We start from the raw sequence: 23,806 nt of genomic DNA on the forward strand, positions 1-23,806 counted from the left end.
ATACCATTACGAAGAATATGAAGGCAAAAATTGTACGGCGGCGTCTGCGCCGACGTCTGCGTGACGCGTCCACCTGCTTGGTGATGTTAAGGGGTTCTTCTTTCTCTCCAACTGCCACCAGTCAACCGTACGTGCCCCTCACCACTTATAGAAGAGAAGAGAGAGATGCGGCAGGTGATTACCAAGACTTGGCAGAACAAGCGTTCTTCTTCACTTGGGCCTCAGTGCGGGCTTTCAATAAAGTGTTTTCCTCTTCCTCTTGCGCAGTAGGAGCGACTCAGCGAAAATGTAAATATGAAAACAATTCCTAAGACAGCAGCAGGCATACATTCAAAATAGCCTTCTTAAGAACTTTCAATGTGAAAATAAGTCCTCTGGAATCGATTCCATCTGGCATTGCTTGGGAAGATCAAACTTGGGTGTCACAAGCCCCACCGGCAGCAGTGTTTGAAGCAGCCATCTGCCGGTGCAGTGGCGTATCGCTGAACCACTGCGCCTGTAGTGCTATGAGGAGTCGCTGTGATCTTTTGATGCGGCACAGGTTGCGGAGTTTCGTAGTCGGAACTGGAAGGAAATACGATTTGGGGTACATTGAGGAGTCAAAAACAATGAATGTGGGATTGAAATAGATTTATAATGGGAAGCGATTGATGAGACCAAAGAGAATGCTATCGCAGTTGCTCTGCACTGATGAGATTTATCGCTCCTAAAAAGTTTTCTCAAAGACACCAATGCTATGTGCTTACTGAATATCGGAAGTCTTCTATTTGTTTTGAGTCTGAAACTTCGCTGCAAGAAGTGAATTGTGATGCGGACGCATAAGAATTTGTCCCTTTGTGCAGCAAGTCTCGGCTTGTCGAGTGCTTCACTGTATATACGCCTCGAATTGGTACTGAAGGCGCTACATACACCATTAAATTCATCGACCTCTCTTCGAACTCTTACGCCATGTTCTTACGGTGACAAAATCTATCGCAGTATAAGGCCTTCATGGAGTCCGGTGAGGTGTAAGTCGAGCTTTTTTAACCTCTGCAACGTCATTGGTGATTCTTCTACTCCACACGTGTACAGACACACAAACTGACAACGTCGCAATACGTGAGTGCTATCCTGCGCCAATCTCTTTTATCTACGACTGCGCTGCCGATAGACGGTCGCCTTCATCTGTGTGACGCCTCCACCTTACGCCACGGTCTGCCATAAGCGTTCACTGTGCTTACTGTCGAAGCTGGCTGCACCGCTATTCCCGCTGCCAGTCCTTCTCGTGACCATTTCTTCCATGGCGACTTTCTCAAGCTCGTCAAGCCTCTCGATGTTAAGGTCGCACGTGAAAGCTACGACAACTGCTGCCAGTTGTCCTAGCTTCCTCAACTTTTTGTGAAGCCCTGTGGCTTCAGCTAACTCCGCCTGCATTGTCGCAGGCCCCCATCGGCGCTGGTCATGCGGCGCTGCAAAGGACAGGCTCTTTTGCAGCTGTAGCAGATTGTATGTCATTTTATTTTTACAAAATCGTTTGTGCCACACATCGCTGATACCCACCGGGCTAGTGCGGGCATCTCCTTACCACTCCTGTAACGCTCCTATACTGTCGGCGTGTGGACATCAGATCACTAAAAAATTTTGAAATAAAAATAGCCAGCTACATAGCCTGGAGCAGCTCAGCTGATAAGGTCAGCCAGGACTGGAAATTTTCGGTGAGGGCTTGAACAGTTGGCGCTTTTTGCTCGACTTTGGCGCTGCAGGTGCAGCTGCAGTTGCTGCGGTATTCTTCATAACTGCTGTGTAGAACGAATTCCACACGCGATATCGACGACAATGTCACGAAACCTATAACTGGGGAATAGGAACGACATGTTGTTTGTTATAAATCGTTTAGGCTCTCAAAGCTGCACACGCGCAAAGAGAGACTGCCGCACTAAAACACTAAGATTAAATCCGGCCAAATAAGGTTTTCCCAACTTGCACTGGCACAGAAAGCACAGTAGCTTTTCAACAATTCCCCTCTGTTCGAATTTGCCTCCCGCAGCCGGAATTAAACATTTCATCAGTGCGCTCAACAGCCCTGCGCGCTAGGCACTGAGCAATCGCGTTACGCAACAATATCGATGTTGACACGGTAGAGTTCTGTGCATCTGAATTTTCACAGAGCGCTAATGGAAGGAAACATTTAGAACACTTCTCGTAAGAGGATTTTTTACCTCTCTACACTATTCTCTTCTCAAAGTGCAGAAATATATAAGTGCTCAAGTCTGCATCCAAATGACTTACTAATTGCAGCTAAACACAGAAATTAAATATGCATTCTTGAAGTCGCTATGCGGTTAGGAAAAAATTATTGTTATCAGTATTTTAGAGAAATTTAATTCAGTGATTGACTCCATTTACACTCTTGATTAGCAGAATTTTCATTTCATATCAGTTAACATACCCAATTTGCCCAGTGTATAATTTCGCCAGAAATGTCACAGTTTCCTTTTCTAGGTCACTTCTCTTATCGATTTCCAGAAATAAGCTTCTCCTGATGAAATGTCTGATCTTTATATCCTGGCGACTGATTTGTGCTCGCGGAAATTACCTATCTTGGTGAACATGTATGGATTCGAAATACTTTACAAAATTTTGTGAGAGGAAACATCAGTACAATCCTTAGGTTATTTCGATCTAGAGTAACACCCTAGAATTGTATTCCCGAAAGCCCCATTTAGTACGGTGCCGAATGTATGTTCTTTGGATGTGTCACACGCACATCGATGATATCAGAAAAGCTTAAACAGATTTACCCAATGCACGGATTGATTTCGGATAGCAGCGTTCAGATGTACTAAACATTCTGTGAATAGAAAAGCATAAACGCGGGAATTAGTATTTCGACAGTCCTAAAAGATTACTCTCCGCCAGTATCTTCCTCTAGGAGCATTGCTATAAGAATGTTCGCCGCGACAATATGATATTCTCTACATACAGACCATAGCTTGGCAAACTGCCACTCTCGGCTTGTCGGTTCTAGAACGTATATCATTTATCGAATCAATTATTGCGCCTTCTAGCGTTCTGCATTAGAGAGCCCACGAAGGGGCGTCAACAATTTTTCTACATATTAGCGAGCATGAAATCAAAAAAGGTGTTTTTTAGTTTCAATATTCACCTCGCAACTCAGTGCACTTCGTTCACATTCTCTGCACTAATTTTACCCCACTGAAACAAACATGTCCTCGCTGCTCTTGCAACCCAAATGCCACTGTTTTCGTGACCTTATCACCTTTTGAAAATGTTTGGCTTCGAAGATAACATTTCCATTCTAGACACAAAGCGCGCCGACAACAACGCTGAGAAACAAGAGAAAAACATATACAAGCGCTTGTCTGGGCCTTTTCTCCTTTTCGTCAGCCTCTGAAGGTTCTGTTTTTGTGTCAGGAACGTATTACCAACAAGGCCAAGCCCCCACCTTGCCACCAGATTGAGTACAGTTTTTTTTTTGTCAAATGAGCACACTATTTCTTTTTATTGCGTTTTGGCAATAAATGCCGGTTTAATACAACAGAATTTTCTGTAATTAACTGAGCCATGTACACCTTACTAGGCAGAGTAAATAATACCGATACACATATCTTTTTCCAGGAGGTACTAAAAAGAGGTAAGCAATGCTTTTTTATCTTCATTAGAAAAACAATACTGTGCACATTTGTTCGTGCATTTTATAACCTAGAAATAAGGCCTATTCTTAATGTTCTTAGACTAAAATATTCATTTTGTAATTACTAAAACAGTTCAGTATTCAGAGGTTTCTTTTTTTTTCTAAAAAAGTGAACTCTATGTTAGCAATAATGCGTCCAAAGTATTGCATTTTATACTGAAATATCAAATGAAGCCTCCTCTGACTTTCTTGATTCATTAATTGTTCATGTAATCTACGCGAGATGGTGCGTGCAAAATTATTGGGGCACTACAAAGAACCTGCTTTTGCTTCACCATCGATATGGCCGACTGAGTTCCACAGCAAAGCTCACACGAAGGGCAGCGACAGCACCTCGATGCTGGCCACAAGGTGTCAGTGTCGTATCTGTAGTACACACTAAAAAGATTTTTGCACCAAAACAACATACAAGAGGAAGTCGACGACACCATTGGCGCTCACTTCACTTGTTTAATCAGGATGAAAGCACTCGACATATATAGCCTTCCAAAACGACCGGCTTAGGAAGCAAGCAAAAGGCATAGAAAATAATGAAGGTGAACGACTTGTGGATCACTGCACGCTTTGCACTGATTGCATTCCACGGTTCCGTGATGCGAGGTTTCTGAGTAGAGGCAGACACCAGACATCACGTGAAACATTGGAAGCCTTCTGCATCAAGAAAACGAGTCCGAACTGTATGACACATCGGTTTTCATTTACGAGGCATAGATGAAGTTTCTATCGCGTCTGATAGAATTTTTCCTTCCATGTTGCCTTTGACGCATGCGCAGGGTTTTGGAGGGCTATATATGTCTAGTGCTTTCACCCTTATTATACAGTTGAAGTGAGCGCCCGTGGTATCGTCGTATTTCTTGTGCGTGTTGTTTGGGGCAAAAACATTTTTAGTGTGTATGATCAACTATCCCGGCAGTAAACTCTTCTTACGTGTCTGTAGTTTCTCAAGTGTAATCTATATTCTATTTGAGACAGCGTTTAATAAAGTGCAGGCTATGGTAATGTTTGGGATTTTGGTTTCAAAAGAGCCTGAAAACTACCAACCCTCTAGGATGAAAGCTTGTCTGAATGTTGCCTGCCGAATGGGCATCACAATGGGCACACGATTCTTTCTGTCGGCTTTCTTGAAGACTGCAGAACAGTACCGAGCGAATATTCTCAATAAATTTTAACAATTGCAAATGTTGCGTAGTGCTGTCCCAAGCAGCTTTTAGAGGATCCGAACTTGGCTCAAAATTTGTGACTTGTTTCAGATATCCTTTGAAGTTTTCACATTTTTTAGAGAAATGTACAAACTGATGCAACTCATTTAATTTCAAAATAAGTATGTGAATATTCGTCACCACACTGCAAGCTCTTCATTGCGGTTGCGAATGGCATATACAGGAAAAAAAGTTAAAAGTTCTGCAGTAAACGATGTGGAACTTCTTCAAATTCTTCTTGGAGCGTCTATTCTACTACCTATAACTCCATTTTTTAAAATAAAATGAAGCACTTGATGTGGGGAATATTGGGACTTAGCAAAGCATGTAACCCGATAGAAAAAAATGGATAAAAGACAATAACAGATTGCTTACACAACTGGACCAGAAATCATGGGAGAAGAAGATGTCTGTAAGCATACTCGGGTACAAAGGCGGTAGCTTCTTTGAGGACACACTTTTGTAAGTGCATTGGGCTTTTCTATTTGTCCTTCCAGCTTGTAATTTTTAGAGGATTAAGTTTTATTGCAGCTTCCTTTTCTTTTTCTTATTACTATATGTTTGGTTTTCGATATTCTAGTGCAGTTGTGACAAAAGTGATAAATAATATTTGTACGGGCTGAGGTAAGAAACATATCTGATATATAGACCCCGTATGTCGGCAGATTTTCCAGCGCGTTTATTTTAGTTTTGTTGTGTTAACATTTGTGTAGAATAAAATCTTTAACGCAATGAATATGTTGAGTGGCGTTCATGTGCTTTGATAAAAATAACGGGTTTGAATATGAATCATCTCCCAAAGGTTTGAGGCTGCATTACATTGTTCGTACACAAGAGTTTTATTCATTTAAAACTTCCATTCCGGTGCAGCACAGTATGTGAGCACTGATTTTAAATAAAAGTTCAAGAATGAATTGAAACCTTCGTCTTTTTTCATGTAAGTGTGCCTCCAGTTGAGAAGTAACTTTTTTCTAAAGCAGGCCGGACAGCGAGAAGAATGTCGGGGTTATAAGAAATCATTTTTCGATTTCGCTACTATGAAATGCCCAAGTTTTTTCACAGTTCGAGCACATGCAATGCACGAAAGTGCAAAATCAAAAATGTTGACTGTATGACTATTTCCTACGTTATTTAGACTGAGGTGCTCACTGCACTATTTTTAACTTGAATTCAATTTTTAATATATAATAAAGGCACACAGCAGTGTTCTTAGCTGTAAAGTACAGGAATAAGGTTAGCAAAGATCGTGTTGAAATTTCGGGACGAGTCTTCAAATCGAGGAAACGTCGCCTGCACCTACGGTTCGTGAGTCCAGGGTGATTATAAGGCGAGCTGTAGCTTGACGTATTACCTATATTTTATTGATCAAATTTCTTCGCAATCGATTTCCTGCTTGGTTTGCCCATAGCATAATGCTGGGCACCACTCTGCGGTTTGCAATGTGATAAAAATTATAAATACCTCACAATGCAAATGCTTCTAACAAGTAGAAAAGAAAAGAAGACCCACGTTCTTATGCTCTAAGATGGCCTTCTCTCTGAGTGCGATGATCTAAAATTAATGAACAGTCATCCTACTAAGCAGCGAATATTCTTACTTGAGTGCAGCATCCTTTCCCAGAAAGAAACAGAGAGCCAGACAAAGGCTTCATAGCTAAAAAACATCTCGAGGTTGAATGGCATAAATGTATTATCCAAAAACTTTATTACGACACTGACGAAGGAAAGACGAATCAGTTGATGTCTTCCCGTTCTTTCACGAAAGGCACCACGAAGATGGTGAATCTGACAAGTGTGGCAGAACAGTACATTATTTCTGTGAATAAAAGTCACCGACATATTCAGACCTGGGGTTTAACCAAACAATACAGCTACTGGACCGAAATGCACAACAGGAGCAATGAGTAAGTACACTTACTCCTCTATTCGTAAAAATGCATAGCCTCCACTGGGACAAGCACACTTCGCAAACGTGTTTTTTTTAGAGCGTGGGAGAACACCTTGAGAAAAGGCATTCAGTTTCAAAAACTTTCGTTATGAACGCGCTAGCGCTGATTTGTTACGGTTGGACTGCCTTCGGATGTTTCCTTTGAGAGAGAGAGAAAAAAAACTTTAATATTGCGGAATAATTCAGGCCAAGCCCCTGGGTCAAGTGTTTATTTCCCTAAGGTCCATAACACTAGCAGCGCGGACGGTGGCGATGGTCTGCACGGCCGGGTTCACCGAGCGCAGCAGGGTCTCCTAGTCCTCCCAGGTCTTGAGGTTCACCGGGGAGAGGGAGAGGATGTGCACAGAAGCGGCAAAGGGTTCTGGGCACAGGGTGCAAGCAGGATTGGGGAAGGAGGGACGATCGTGGGCTACGGTAAGGGGTGATGGGTGTGTCTGTAGTCTGTGCCTCAGTGCTGCGTGTTTGTTATCTAGGGAGGGGTGGGGTGGGGTAGAATTGGCGCGAAGCTCTGTAGGCCTACGTTAGCTCGCTGGACGAGTGCATGCGCTCTTTATCCAATCAATCAAAGAAGACCGCACTGTTATGAAGTCAGTCTGTTAGTATAAAGTTCTTCTCCTCCTCTCAAGACTATTAGTCACTGTGCATTTTTAAATGCAGCAGTAAACTACATTCACAACACCTTTGTACAAGGGCACATTTCCGGCGCTATGCCGGAAGGTGGATCAGGAGAATAATAAAGGAATGTACCATGAAGGTCTTCGTAAACACACTGAATGAAACGACACTGAAGGATATGAACCAGACGCTTTTAGGATTGTGATCGGATGACCACTATTGAAAGCGCAATTTTTAAAAGCCATTTTTGCGTACCTGTGGAACAATTTCTTTGTACAACTAATTCCTGCAGGACATCATTTATGTCACCGTATGAAATACTGCTCCTTCATATATCCGTAGCCGTGTGCTACTAATATTGTACCATTTTATTTCCTTGGTACCCGTGTGCTGCTATCATTGTATAATATTATTCTTTTGGTTATGTAACAATGTTAATTCATTCCTGCTTGGGCCAAGCAGTGGCCTGCAGCACTCTCAAATAAATAAATAAGTTAATATATAGCATTAAGCACTTGGGTTTTTGTCGAACGTTTTTGATTGCAAACAAAAGTTTCTTAGCAGAACATATAATCTGACCTGATTTAGTGCAATTACAAAAACGTTTTCTGGAAAGGTAAAATTTTGAAAAATAATAGCAAGAAGTTTCATTTCCAGAGCTTAGCCAGTTATTACAATATTCCTTTCTACATGAGAAAGACCAGTCGATTGATTTTAGAATGTATCAACATGTTTCGATTCTTTTTACTTAAAATTTCTGAGGCACATTTCTAAAAGAGACTGTAGAAGCCATGCACAATATAAGGATTTTTCGATCATAAGCAAAAATTATCGCACAACAATTTTAGTATAATTTTAGCCTTTCATTCGCGTATAAAGCTTTGATGTATGTGCAGTTTCGCCCGGTACAGCACAAGATGGTCTGGTTATTTACCCTGTGTATCATGTTTTTCATATAGTGTGATTTATCATGCAAGCTTTTCTCCTTTGAGATTGCATGAGCCTTCTGTGAGCAAGACTAAATGTGAATTCTTTTGCAAGGTTTACTTCGATTTCGGCTCTTAGTAGGGTGGTACATTTTATGTCCAAAAATGACAAGCAGTTCATCGGCCAGCAGATTTTTTTTACCTCCTGACTGTTAAAAATACCAGGAAATATTTTGCTCTACGATGCTCTCGCGCTATTTGGCTCGAGGTCCATTAGAGTTGCTACCGAAAATTCAGTCAGTGACAAAATATACGCTCGTCACCGTGCAGCCAGGAGTTTCACTAGACCATTTTATTTATTTGCCCTAAAATCCTGGAAGAGGGCATTACATGGGGGGAGCGGAATGTTTCACAGAACGCGATAATATTTGACGGAAAAGGTTGTGCCGGAGCAAACACGTTGGTACACAAAGCAAGCTCAGGTATGGTTCTGCAAAGCACAAGAAATAACTGAACATAAGCAAAACGAAATGCTACCGACAGAAATATAACGGCACTCATAAGTCACGGTGGAATGACGCATATTTTTGAGTTAAAAAAATTGTTAGCCAAGCTGTTTCAATAGAAGTTGATTTGGTTCGGCTGACGATGCTCAATGGCAATGCGTTTAATTGATATAGTGTCAATACCAGCGGCGACATCTGATACTTTATTTTTTCGGCGAAAATCACGCGCAATTTATGCGGATGATTTGGGTGAACTGAGCAATGATATGCAGCAAAGACATGATTTAGAAAAATAGCTGGGCGGTATCGTATATGGTATGAAATAATGACGACCTGGCAATGTTTCTACGCCCGCCTGGAAAAAGGTAGGAAATTCAGGGTGTGCGTTAAGGGCTGAAACGCATTGATGACGTGTGTAAGATGACAGCAAGAATTTGTCTTCTTTATTTGGCACTGCTTCTAGAAAATTTGTAAGAATCGTGTGAGGATGCTTTATATTAGAGGCATATGCTTTATATTAGAGACTATATTGACTCGCAATTATGCACGCACTAATGGGTGTAGCACCACGGAAATATAAAGCGCACAAAATTGTCTGTCGGATATGCAGACAGGTTAAACAACGACCGCAAGCGCTTACAGGCCGGAAAAGGCTATCTCGCCACATAGATTCACACGACGAAACCAACACAAAAGTGGCAAAAACTCTGAAAGAATGCTGGTTATAGTCTTGTGCACTTAATAATTTCGAGTACTCAATACCTTTAGTGGCGACAGTCGGATTACTTGCGGTCAGCCTGCCAATTCTTGAGCGACCATGGCGAACAAAAGTCTGAGTATACCGCTGAGAGTGCGCACGGTCCTTTCTACTAATATGCACTATGCTTATAGGCAATCAAAGAGATACCAAGGTACTTGGTTGGCCTACGTATTCTTAGCGTACCGGCATATTCTGCAGTCGTCGATCTCCACATTTTATACACAGACCACAAACTCATAGAACATAATATCCGAGCTCCTGACACTGATCCAAAGTCTTACGTTATACGAATAACCTCATGGATGCTAGGCTTATGAGTGCAGAAAAGCACGCAGTCATCTGCATAAGCTAATACCTCAATTTCGTGCTTCATTACACGGAAACCGTTGAAGGCCCAATTTTTATAACGCTTACGGAAATTGGCTCAAGAATAGTTCGAACAGCAGTGGAGACAGTGGGCCACATTGTTTCGCAGAGGACTGAGTGTTGACCAGTCCTTTTATCGGAGTTTTTGCTAGGCCCTGCACGGTTGCGTAGCTAGTACACAAAGCTGAAGTCCCCGATAAATATCTCACATCAGTCGCAGTCGAGAAGTGTTGCAATATCCTGAATGAAAACTGCTCGTTGCATTCGATTTTTGGAAGCATATAAATTGATGAACCAACACGATTCGCAATGCAGCCGAATGTAAAAACATATCTTGACCACTTTTTTGTCAACCTGAGACATGAAGTCAGAAAGACAGACTCTCTTTGAAAAACATGAAGCAACCTGAATAAAGATCCACCGATTGTGACAGACATACTTTTTAATCTGTTACAAGGGCCGGAGGGCTACCTCAGTAATGAAATAACTCTATCTTAGTCTCTTGAACGGCGACAATGTATAGCTGAATGCCGAGAAACAGTGGCCGCAAATATGCCTTTTTCTGTCTTGATCAGAGCCCACAGATATTGAGTGTTGTGACTATCAACTGCCAAACGTTCGCCATGGTGACAGACTAGTACTTATGTGAAGCATCTGCGACGTTTCGCGCCAATCTGGAAAATGAGACTTCTTTGGAAATGGCATTCTTTGTCCTAGATCTGGGGCGCCGAAGGGATTTTTTGCTCTTGGACTTTCGCCGGCGGTAGTTATGCTTAGTTGGGATGGTATCGCAATTGGAGGAGGCGGAACTCGCTGACGCATCAAAATTTGCGGCCTCAATCCGACTTAGCACATCCGCGCCAAAGTTTCCGTTGGGAAGTGAACGGCCAGGGTCGCAATCAACTGCCTCTATGACACATCCGGCACTGGAATCAGGAATCCCAACAGTGCATGGACACGGCGCCGCAGGCACATCACCATGCTTTACTTCCTGTAGCTCACGCACAAAGCAGGCAGCCGCACGAAGATTGTCATCTATGTATTTCTGGTGCGAGTTCCGCAAGGCACTGACGATCGAGATCTCCATACAACCGACCCGTCCGTGAAAGCAGCGTGAAAGCGGAGCACGCTGCACCTCTGGAACGGCACCACTGACGGCCATTAGTTGCTTATTCAATAGGTGCGTCGGTTGACATGCCACCAACCGCATCTAAAACCTCCGTAGCATCGATCAAATACTCATCCGAGGTGTCTTTCGTGGCATGGATACCATTGCGGAGTTTATCTGGTAGGACACGATGCAATCCACTGTACTACGGCCAAATCGCCTGCAGTCGCTGCATCGGGTTGTACGAAGTGACGTACGGCGTATTTGCCCAGCCTTGTGGAAACAGAGGCCCAAGGGTGGCCTATCTGGTATTAAAACCAGGCTCTGCGAAACACCAGGCGTAAAAAAATAATGCACGTCGTTGACAAGGCTGCCATCACCAACAGCCAAGGCAAAGTCTCTATTCAAAGTACGCATGCCCTCCAATTCAGAAACCCTCCAGTGCTACACTGTGACGAAACTAACCTTTCCGCAAGCTTGAGGGTCGTCAGGAATGTAAAAGTCCTCCGGATATTCTCGGAGCCAAATAATCTAGACCTTCGCAGGCTCCTGTTCTCGGTCAGTGAGAAGGCAACGACGGCTTTTCACCTGTATCTCTCACGAGCTTAGGTTTGTCCAAGGCTATCTGCGCTATCAACACCTGGAACATCTGGATCGGTCCGATTGGACAAATTTTATTTAGGTCTATGACACCACGTAAGGCATCTGGAAAGTCCAGGCCACAATGTGGACCGCCAGCAAGGTCTGGATGCAGAAAAACGAAAACGAAGTTGAAGTACATCTTACTGGCAGGCATGCGGGGCAGAACAGTACGGCAATTATTACTGTCGGCAGGCGCCGCAACAGTACCCCTGCCTAGGGCCGATTCATACATTTCAGTGAACATGAAAAACACGACAGAAAGAAACGCCGTCATCGTCGTTCTCCCCGGCTGTGGGAGCAGCCAAACGATCTCTTCTTAAACAGCACCACACTATGGCACTGCCCAGTGCACATCGCCTTCTTCTTCAAATAGTACTATTATCACACTAATATCCGCTCTCTGATCTTTTCTATGGCAGTGACCGAGAGATGTATGTACGCTGGATGCGTTCGCATGGACAAAGTTGTCGCTCAAACATGGCACTAGAGCAATACGCTTCGTCATTGGCGACGTGGTTGCAGAAACGAAGCACGAGAACATAGGCCGCTGGCGTACAGTTAGTAAATTCGCATTGACGGTAATAAAGGGGAACATGCGCGTAAATAGCACCTTGAGTCAGCGGAGACCTAAATCGCGCTTTCAGGTACGTGGCTGTGATGTTTGCCTGCAAAAACTGTGTTTACGCACAATACTCCGTGCTTAGCAGTGCTTAAATGTCATCCATTTTTTTCGCGGTAAATTATCTTAATTTTTACTGGCACATCTCATTCAAGGAACCTTGGGCCTGACTTTCTCGGCAGTCGTTTGATGCATTATATTCCAGTCGCTATTATTGAACTTCATAGCTCTTTGTGATGCCCACGACCAGTGCTGCTGCGCAATCATTGTATTTGGAGCCCCTAACAGAGTTTTACGTAGAGCGCATAACACTATTACAATACGGGTAAATTGTCGTGTGAAATAGCGGCATTCCTCTTGAACTGTAAAAACATTCCCCCTGTGCAGCGCTGCCACAAAAAATTCATTGGCCAAGGAGCACGTTCTTAAAAGTAATAAAAGTATTACAAACTAAGTCATACACACATAAAAAAGCTTTTAATTTCCAGATGCCTTCAATACAATGGTTTGCTATAAAAATCCTCCCTTCTATAAATTTTCGTAAGATTTCTCAGGCTCAGTAGATGCTTTGGAGAATACAACTTTTTCACTTGGGTGAGAGCTGCTGGATCCACGCTTAAGTAGAGACATAATTTGTCTTCTGCACTGGCATGCATTTTCGTACACGACCAAACGACGCAACCACGTTTCTGACAACTAGAAATCTCCTATTAATTACGGCGTCGTTGGTTTCGGTCTCGCTGACCGCACCCATACTCACCTGTTAACAAAGTGTTGAAATGCTGTTGTGCCACATTTCAGATTAGGTGTGCGACACTGTCTGGTAGATATATTTCGGAAAGCCCTTTATTAGACTTCCTTATGTTATCTTTCAAGACCACCAGTCGCAAAAATTTCTTACCGAAGTGAAAATGTTATATTGAAATAAATTGAAGGCTTTCGAGCAAGGCGAATCAAAACTGGCGCATTCTTCTTACAGGCACCCCATTGTGGCCAATACGGACCAAATTAAATGTAGGAATATCATTCCTGACAATAATAAGTACCCGAGAGGTGTCATGGCCCTCTATATCTGGCGCTTCAATCACAGCATTCGAAGCCCTTTTGACCTCGTCGTAACAGTCACCGTTCCCATGATTCCGAGAACTGAAGTTCGGAAGACGAATTTCACGCTGAACCTCAATGGCGCCACAGCAATAATTCGTGCATCGAAGGGCTTCAAGAAGAAGATAACAGAGGAGCGGCTTGTGATGTCACGACAGGTATTGATTTTGGATATTTATTAGTGACGTTAGGTATTCTCTTCATTTTAAGCGAAGGTATAGTCTCTCTAGAAACTCTAAATTTTGTACTTTTTGTAAAACAAGTAGTAGCCACCATACGCCCTAATCTCAGTCGCTCGGAGCGGGTATGTGAAAAATTGCATTTCCCTTTATGCTCCTTGCCAATGATGGTTGTTTTCTCTTGTGAGAACGATGAATATAGCACATCACCATGCAACGAGACAGTAAAACTGCATAATTTCTGTATCTCTGGAAGTGGCAGTACCTACCTTTCGATTTTCTGGTCACGCGAGAAACCTCATGTCGATAATTTCCATGTTCAAGTCCCTTTCCAGCAGTTAATAACACATATTTCAAGGAGAAATTAGACATGCATGCTTGCGATTTTTTGTTTTTACTTAAGTTTTCAAAAACGACCCATTCAAAAAACAACGCTGAAAAAAATAAACTAACCAATACAAAGGCATTTAAACAGTTTGTAGCAAAAAGGAACCATACATCTCAGGAATATTTCAATAATTAGCCCGCGGTTATATTAAGAACTGCAAAATAAGTGTGAAACTTTTCGAAGCAAGTTTTGGTACAACCTATGGAGGTAGCGTTGTCGTTTGTAAGTGCTGAAAAGGTTGATCCAGGATATTAACTGATATTTATACGCATATACTCAAGCTTCAAATCAGGCTATGACAGGAAGGAAGAAGAAAACACTGTACATACAATTTATCTATTGTTCGCATGAAAGAGGAAGACGTCACAAAGATTTTCCCCTGAACAACTTGTACGGACAGCAGTCTGATGTCTACTCGCAGCAGCTAGGAGCTTGAACTGCGTCATGCGGTGTCCCTGAATTTGAGCGTATTATGACTTGGCTCAAACTTATTATCGGCAGTAGAAATGCCTAGGAAAAGCTTTGGGGTGCTTTATTATTTTAGTGCACATTAGTGCAAATGCTAGTCCTCTTCACGCGGATAGGGCTTTATGTTTATGTATCAGCGGTGTCCCCATTTCAGTGTGCATTTTTTGCGAGGCCAACAGATAAATCACTGATGTATAAAACTGACCGTTCGATGAGTCATTTTTTGTGTGCACTGTGCATTGCATGATAATTTAGAAGAGCTTCGGTGAACTAGAGCGACGTGTGCTCTTATTAGAACAACAAAAGAGAATTTTTGTTTAAATAAATGATCACAGCACTTTCTTTACTGTATAAGTGATTCGCGTTCAAAAATTCAATACTTATTAGTACCGAGCGGTTGAAAAGAGGGTGGACAAAAACTTACTGAAACCTTTCGACAGTGACGAAAGAGCCGCTAGGGCACGTGGAGTCCGTGAGAGGCAGAATACCAAATCAACTTAAGCAACGTTAATTTAAGGGGTGTAGAAAATTTTATGCAGAAAAAGTCATTAAGGCATTGCGGAATCAGGGTGTGGAAGAGTCTTATGTGAAAATACTGGAAGGTATCTATAACGACTAAATACCAACCCTAGTTCTTAATTTCGGCAGTAAGGTTCCAATGAGGAAGGGTGCCGGTATGGAGACACGATTTCGCCAATGCTATTCACCGCGTATTAGCAGGTGTTCCGTAGCCTGGATTGAAAACAGTTGGGGATAATGGGTAATAAAGAATACCTTAGAATTCTGCGATTCGCAGATAAAATTGCATTGTTAAGTCACTCAGACGAACTGCAAAGCGTGATCAATGATTTAGACAGGTAGAGCAGAATGGTGGGTCTTAAGATTTGTATGAAGGAAACCAAAGTAATGTTCAACAGTCTCGCAAAGAAAAAGCATTTCAGAATTTACACCGAGGTGCTGGAGGTGGTAATTGAATACGACTACTTAGGGCAGGTAGTGACAGCTGATCCGGATCATTACAGGGAAATACATTGAGTAATAAGAATGGGTTGGAGCGCCTATAGGAGGTTCTCTAAGATCATGGATGGCAGTTTACCAATATTCCTGAAGAGAAAAGCATACAATAGTTGTATCTTACTGGTACTCACCTACGGGCCAGAAATGTGGAGGCTAACCAAAAGGCGCAGCATAAGTTAAGGACAACGAGCGAGCTATGAAGAGAAAAATGAATTGTGCAATGTTAAGAAACCGGAAGCATGTAGAGAGGGGGGGGGGAAGAAAAACGGAATTATGAAATGCTAGTAGGCATCAAGAGGAAAAAATGGGATTGGGCAAGGCATTTAATGTTTAGGCAAAATAACCGCTGACACTTGAGGGTAACGGAGTGGATTACAATAGAGGGCAAGCCTAGCAGGGGGCGGCAGAAAGGTGGCGGGTGAAAAAAAAAAGTTGGCGGGGATACATTGGTCGCAGCTGACAATTTAAGAGAAAAGGCAGATGCCTTTGCCTTGGCATGGCCGTAGTCAGGCTGATGATGTTGATAAAAATTTAACAATCCTTTCGACCAGTCTTAAACAACTGTCACCATCACTTAGAGGCAAAGTAGCTACATTACCCCACCAGAGCAGTTCCTCTGTTCGATCTTACACATCGGTATAATAGTTACATCTGGCAGAACCAAAACTCATGCTTCGATATGCCAGATAACGTGAGATACACGATTAAAAAAACGATTGCAATCAATAAAAGTAGTTATAGAGTGAAGTGTTGTTATGCCTAGCCTATTTTCACAAGTTAAGCAAGTTGCCGAGGTTTTACTGTCTGTTTTCTTTTTCCGTCCGGTACCGTTCTTTTGGGCTCATTGTCGAAAAAGGATTTTTTATTCATTACAACTTCCTGATGTGCACTCATAATTTTTCATCTGTCTACTCGCTTCTTGAGCAACGCTGCATAGTGCCTCTATCTAAGAAGCTGCCTGTCCTATCTGTTCGCTTTTATATGAACGCGTTAAATACAAACACAAAAGAAAATGAATGGCAATGATCAGTCGTTTTGTTCATTTTGTCTTCATTTACCCTATTAATAGCACGTGGTAAATTTATTTGTTTCTCAATCCAAACCTTCCCTAACCACTAATATGAACACTACGGCATCCGAATGGCAGCAAGGAACTACTCCATTTTTCTAGTGTTCGAGAGAGCACGAAAGGCGGTGACTTTGCCGCATGCTAATTCCTCACTGAAGTCAACGTACTCATAGCTGCTTTTCTCTATTGTCGTTTAACCCATCATCTCTTCCGCCCGTTCCGAATAGTAGACTAGTATATTTTCGCACTTGGCCGCTTTGCCCATTATTCTCCCTTCGTTTCTCTGAGTGCAGTAATGTTATGCCGATAAGAAAAAGCTTTTTTACAGAGAAAGAACCGCACTCTAAACATGTGCATACATCGCCTTCGTCTATAGCGGGCAGTAAAAGCCGATTGTAGGGCTGAGTTTGTTACCCAGGGCTAGTTCTATAATTTCTGGAGTTTACTTAGGCCCCTAGAGTTTTGGTAACGTCATTTATGCTCGTTTTGTCGCACTTAATTTTGTTTGTTTATTTTACAGTGGTGCATATTTTCTGCTAACGTCACCTTCGACGGCTGGTTTGCCTATTACTCTACAATGCAACCGCGCAATTCCAGTGGCTATCACTCCGTTGGTGTCGGAAATCTTACCAATGCAACGATGGGTCTTGTGAACACCAGCTACCACGCATTGAATTTTACAATAAATGGAAGATATGATCAAATATTTTTTTACAAGGATACAAGTACACATAAAAACACAATTTTAGCAAAATAAAATGCGTTCACTTTTGCATTATCGGGGTTGTCTAAATTTTGCAAAAACACAAATTAGATGCTGATAGCTTTGAATAAACGGCAGTTTTTCTTAAGGCAAATTTTCATTCGTGAACTAGTGCGAAAAGTACCTAGGAGGTAATAGAAAAATTGTGCACAGTATAAAAAGCCGGAATGTGTATGCATTTCACAGATACGAGTAACCATTTCTCCGTGTTACCACAGGTGTAGTGCAGAGACTGCGGAATAAGGTAGGCTGGTGGGCAGTCGGCCAGTGCCAAGAGAAAGTTCCTACAAAGTAGAAACCGGCGGGTACGGTGGGTTCTCGGCCGATCTTGCCGGGTACACACCGGTTTCTAGTGAATATGACCTTTCTCCTGGTCTCGCGCTCGTCATCTCTGGGATCGTATGCCTGGCAATTACGCCTTTGAAACATATTGGTGTAAAAGTCAATATGCAGGAAACTCAATAATGTTCAACACTAACTTATGAGCGAGGTGGTTTGATATATCTAGGCTACACAGTGCAAAACACAATAATGAGAGGAGACATGAGAATCAGCGGTAACTTACAAGAGGGAGATTTATTCACGCCACCGTCTAAGTAAACGCGGCAATCACCGCTGCACCAAAATGTACGGGGAAAGCAAGAAGGGTGCAACAATGCAATACATTTCACGAATTAAAAGGTTAACGTACTCAAAAACTTATCCAGGTGAAACCAAGCACCTGTGTTCGGTTTTGTATCTTTTAAAGAAAGTGACAAAAGGGGAGCCGGCACACTTTGTGCTGCGCTTCGTTGTCACAAATGCCACTATATTATTTCTATTTAGGCCATGTCTGTTGCAGTCTATGACTGCACAGTTTTCGACATTTGATGTCCGGATTGAAAACTGCCGACTAATAGCCTACTACAAAGTCAACTTCAATAGCTAGATATAAAGTGCCGATTGATAGCTTACGACTTAGGCAACTTCACGAGGGAGATATACGGTTTTGTGATCATGAAGCTTGGCACGAGATGTGTTTGCTCTGCTATTGTTGGTCTCCAGAAAAAAAAATATGAGTTTGGTTTTCTTTTAGGATAATTTTCGCTTTAGGTTAGCCTGTGAATGTGTAAAATTTTTCATTTTGTTGCACCGATGTAGACTTCATGCATTTTGGGTGTTTTCGCTGAAGACCATGGATATATAAACAGTGGCATTCTGATCAGATATTTCAGTTGTACCTCAGCGCTTGTTGCCGTCTGTCGCCTTCTGTTGCTGGTGCCCTACTTTTCCAAGATAAGTGGTGTTAAACGCTTTCCGAAGTGAACATTTTTATTTATTTATTTATTTATTTATTTATTTATTTATTTATTTATTTATTTATTTATTTATTTATTTATTTATTTATTTATTTATTGTAACTGCCACTCCCTTCAGAGATTTTTACAGAAGTGGGATTCACTTGGTACGCACACAGTCGAGAAGGCCAAACACTATTGCAAGTATGCAAAAAGGACAGTGGAAAATATTGAGACAATATGCCACTGAATTGGAAAAAATCAATAGAAAGATAACGCATATATCATCATCACACCTTCACATTTTTAAATAACCATCAGAATACAAATTCATGCAAAGCCCCCAAAAAGTGTGAAAAAGGAATAATTTACATAACATTTTGTTTCCCGAAAACACGTTTTTTCAGCTATTGGCAAGAATTTCTCAACAGTTGGCTCTACAATCACCGTATCATCTAAGGAGTTCCAATCCCACACACCTGGCAGGAAAAAAGAAAACATAAAAGCATCATTTACACAGAAATATTCTAATGTGAGTTCAGCCCGCCGGGGGGCATCTGCTTCAAGCAGGAGTTGGTGAGTGGCGATACCACGGGTTCTTGAACATCCGCAGGGACATCACGCTGGGAGGTGGTGGTGATTATTCTATTCCGACCCAAAAACACAAACACACTTTTGTGGTTCAATGGAACTCTGGAGGACTGTTGAAGAATTACAGTGACATAGCACATATCTTGGAGTCAATGTTGTCTCTAGCCTTACGTGTTCAGGAGACCAATGTTGGTGCACAACATTTAATTATTTTAAAACATAAAACTTTTCGACGCGATCGCGAGGAGGCAAAGAGACTCTCTGGAGGCGTCGCGATTGTAATTCAAAGCGGTGTCCATGCTCAAAAAATCAAACTTAACACAAAAATTAAGGTGGTTGAGGTTTGCATCATCAGTTATAAAACAATAACGACATGGTCTGTGTTTCTTCCACGCACATCACATTAACAATCAAAGATTTAGAAGGCCTGATTGATGAACGGCCAGAGCCAAATATTGTAGTTCGAGATTTTAACGCTCAGTCTCCGCTTTGGGGAAGTGAACGCTGTGTCTCTAGGGGACCAACGATCGAAGATTTTATCCTGTAAAATAATGTCGTTATTTGAAATTCGGGAACAACATATTGGTGCCGAAGCTCATCAAAAATGAGCGGCCTTGATCTAGCTTTTGCATCACCATTTCTTGAAAAGATTTTAAATGAGTTGTTTTATGTGACCCCCTGGGAAGTGATCACTTACCTGCACTCATAATGCTCTCATCGTCTACTCCAGACATCTCAAGGCCACGGCCCTAGAAAATAAACCTCGCCGACTGGTAACTTTTTACAAGTTCTACTCTAGAAAGAAATTTCTCACGACTACAGCCTAGATAAAATTAATGAACGGTTTACTTCATACATCATATCGGCCGCAACACTCGCTATACCACAACCAGCAGGATTCGCACAGAAGAAACACGAAGTATGGTGGACACAAGATGTATGTTAAAAAAAAACAGCAAAGTAAAGCCTGAGGCGCTCTCTGTCGGTATCTCATTGTGGTGAACTTGCTTATAGTTAAGAGGGCCAAGGCCAGAGTGTGGTTCGTTCGAAGGAGTGCAGAGAAATCCTCATGCCAGAAATATGTTTTCTCAAACAGGTCAATAATATCAAAGAAATTGTGAAAAAGGTTTTGTAGATTCACTGGTGACCATACCCTTTTCAGACTTCCGCTATTGACAACACCTGGGACAAAAACATCATTCGAACAGGCCAACATATTGAGGGAGCATTTTGCTGAAATTTCATGTTGGTCCCACAAACACGTTCCAGAAGCACAAAGAAATTGTAGAAAAGCAAAAACTTCCATCTGGAGCAGGCTTATATGAGGGCTGTAACCAGCCTAGCACAATGCAAGGAATAAAAATAGTATCATCTTTCAGCAAAAAGACAGCACTAGGCCCAGACAAGGTGCATTACACTACGCTTGCCCATCTCTCAGTTGGTGCCATAGAGGTACTGTTGAAATCCTTCAACAAAATGCGAATAACTGGGAAAGTACCCGAGGGTTACAACAAAGAAGTCATAGTACCTTTTCTGAAAATTGAAAAACCACCAAGTCCTAGCAGTTGGAGAACAGTAGCCTTCACGAGAGGCATTGCGAAATGTTTCGAAGTGTAATAAACATTAGACTCACCTTCCTAATCAAATCTCGGCGACTGCTTGATGTACATCAATGTGGATTCAAAAAAGCATGCTCGACTACGGATCACCTTGGCCGCACATAAAACATCACCCGGGAGGCTTCATCCAGAAGCAGCACTGTATCGGAGTCTTCTTTGACCTGAAGGAGGCCTACGATATTACGTGGAAATTCGGCATCCTCCGTGACCTTGCAAAACTAGGTGTCCGCGGCAGGATGCTCAACTACTTGAACGACTTCCTGGCTAACCGCGCATTCCGAGTCTACCTAGGAGATACTCTTTGGATGACTTTCACAAAAAAGAGCGGCGTTCCCCAGCGGTGCATCCTGAGCCCAACGCTCTTCATAGTAAGAATGAATTCCTTAGCTAAAGTAATACCCCAGACCATAATGCATTCGGTTTATTTAGAAGACCTACAGGTACCTTACACTTCCTGCAGGCATATCGACCGGTGAGAGACAAATACAAATTACAATAAATAAACTGGCTGCTTAGGCAGACAAAAATGGATTAAAGTATCCTCCTCTAAAACAGTAGCTGTTCTGTTCTCCCTGCGACAAGGCCTACAGGTCGATCCCAACCTGTACTTGAACCAAACTGCATTACCAATTAAACAAGAACACAAATTTCTAAGCGTCACTTTTGAAAAGGAACACATTTCTACCGCTAATTAACAACCTTAAAAAGAAAGCATCCCAAGCCCTCGATGTATTAAAGGTGTCCTCTCGAAAACGGTGGGGTCTATTAGAGCAAGATTATTACAAATCTATCGCTCTCTGGCGCGCTCCGAGCTGTACTACGGGTGCGTAGTTTATGGCTCAGCAAGCATATCCTACTTGAAACGATTAGATCCTGTTCATAATCTTGGTCTGCAACTATCAACTGGAGCATATAGAACAACCCCGGTAGACAGTAGTTACGTTCGAGGTAATGAGCACGCACTAGAGGATCGAAGAGTCGCACTGTGCGTGCGTCCTAAAAACGCGTTCTCTCCCTAAACATTTCTGCCATCCCATTGTCACCAAGTGCGCATCTAAAAGATTATTCAACAAGAAACCAGATTTGATTAGGCCACAAATACGGCGTTTTGATGATAAATGCGAAGAGTTAGGAGTACTAGATACCCTACCGAATATTGCACAAAGATATGAATATTTGCCTGCATGGTGCAGCCTCCCTTCAGTATGGGACTTCACACTGGCACGTTCACACAAAAAGGAAATTGCACAATGAGCACATGCCAGAACAAAACCCCGCTTGTCAGCTTCATGCATTTCAATTGATTTACAATTACATTTTTTACATTTAATTTAATTTCAAGTAATTTTCTCGACCCTATTTCTGCAAGGACTGACTCTTTCTAGCACAGCTTTTTTCCACGGACTATTTGCGACCAGGACTCTCTCATTGAGGCCATTGTCCAGTCCTCCGATTTATGTAGTTCTCGAGAAGCATTTTCTTGAGTGAATGCGTGCTGTATTTGGTATTTTTTGTTTATTGATTGTCACGCATATATCCCTTTGGTATTTGTCGTGTTAAATGCCTTGTATAGCCTCTTCTGCATGAACCATTATATTGGGCCGCAGTATTTTGAAATCAATAAATAAATAACGCTTTTCCTTAAAGTGATGACTTAAACAAGTTGTCAGGGAAACTTGAAGTAGTGACTTTTTCATGCCTACGACACTGTAGAAAAAAACCTTTCATAACAGGGCGGTGGAGTGATTTGAAATAGAAGAAACAACACGGGGAAACTTTAATTTCTTGAATAATCGTTATTAGGATAATAATAATAAAAGATGCTTGAAAAGCTGGTAGTCATTGTCGGTTGGAGCCATAGAGGTAAGGTAATCCACTTTGCTGCTTTTGAGAGTAAGAATGACTAAAAAAAGTCTTATTTCTGTAAAATAGGAAACCGACTTTATAAGCACCATCTTATCGCGATAACAAGCGATGCGGGGAAGAGTTCAATTCACTTCGCCAGTATGAAATATGAAATGTCTCATGAAACACAGATACGAAAAAATTTCTATTATGGAGTTGGTTTCATGGGGGTCTGACGTCTTAAACCTACTCGGTTTATTCGAGCCGCAGTGGCGAAAGCGTCCGAAAATTTGGCTACCTGATGTTACTTAACGTGCGCTGGCACCGCACTATACACGGGCCTCTAAAGCTTGACCTGCATTTAATAAGGAATTAAAGATGGTCGAAGAAGGTTTCACTTCATTAAATAAGTGGTCGCCGTCCTCTTGTGGTTAACGTTACATCACTGCGGTTCGCAATCAACATTTAAATAATGCTTTCTTCAAAAATGTAGCCTTTCAGAGTAACGAAGTTATGTTTAGTTGTGTACTATTCCTGCAAGTGCGGCGATACATGTGCATGCACGTCCGTGCAATTCGGTAGCAAATCCAGGCCAGTGCGATCCCGCTCTTAATAACTTAGGCTGCCGATTGGAACAGATGAGCACAATTCGCGACCTTGTACGCATCAAAACAGGTGGTTATTTTGGCAAGATAACTGAAATGCTTATACCCTGGAAAGCATTATCCGATGGCCCCTCAAGATCAACGGGCAATCTCTTTACACGTCCAGGTAAAAGGTTCCAGATGTGCGCGACCGCTCTGCTGAAGTTTTCTTTCTTTAAGCGACAAAACATTTGCCAAGGTCTCTGAAGGTATGCGTCCCAACACTATTTCTAATGCTTAATAAGAAAATTTGTGACCTTAACCTAGGAATATATTAGTACTGGCGACAGCTCTGATGCAATGCACCTACCCCCTTTTTGGGCATAAATTGTGCCTCTCCACTTGATGTTTACAGTTGAACGTAAACTGCATTGCATAAAGTAAAGAAAAAGACAAAATTCAGAGAAGCATCAACATATAGTCCGCACTTACCACTAAATCTTGCCTTACGATTCTGTTC

General features: G+C 42.1%; 1 protein-coding gene across 1 annotated transcript; it reads left to right on the forward strand.

Annotated features, from left to right (window-relative positions):
- Positions 1-6,668: 6,668 nt before the first annotated feature.
- LOC144133948 (uncharacterized) lies at positions 6,669-18,240 on the forward strand. The gene is made up of 4 exons (XM_077666994.1): positions 6,669-6,796; positions 13,362-13,644; positions 17,128-17,332; positions 18,212-18,240. Exons 1-4 carry the CDS (start codon positions 6,669-6,671, stop codon positions 18,238-18,240), a joined length of 645 nt encoding a protein of 214 aa, XP_077523120.1.
- The last annotated feature ends 5,566 nt before the right edge of the window (positions 18,241-23,806 follow it).

This window comes from Amblyomma americanum, chromosome 5 (assembly GCF_052857255.1).
Source record: "Amblyomma americanum isolate KBUSLIRL-KWMA chromosome 5, ASM5285725v1, whole genome shotgun sequence".
NCBI lineage: Eukaryota > Metazoa > Arthropoda > Arachnida > Ixodida > Ixodidae > Amblyomma > Amblyomma americanum.

Bases quoted from the DNA above. Each gene is read 5' to 3' on its own strand.
- LOC144133948 (XM_077666994.1), top strand. From the start codon at position 6,669: ATGGTGAATCTGACAAGTGTGGCAGAACAGTACATTATTTCTGTGAAT. The intron at 6,797-13,361 runs GTAAGTACACTT...TTCTTCTTACAG, and splicing joins ATGCACAACAGGAGCAATGA to GCACCCCATTGTGGCCAATA. The intron at 17,333-18,211 runs GTACACATAAAA...TGTCTGTTGCAG, and splicing joins ATTTTTTTACAAGGATACAA to TCTATGACTGCACAGTTTTC.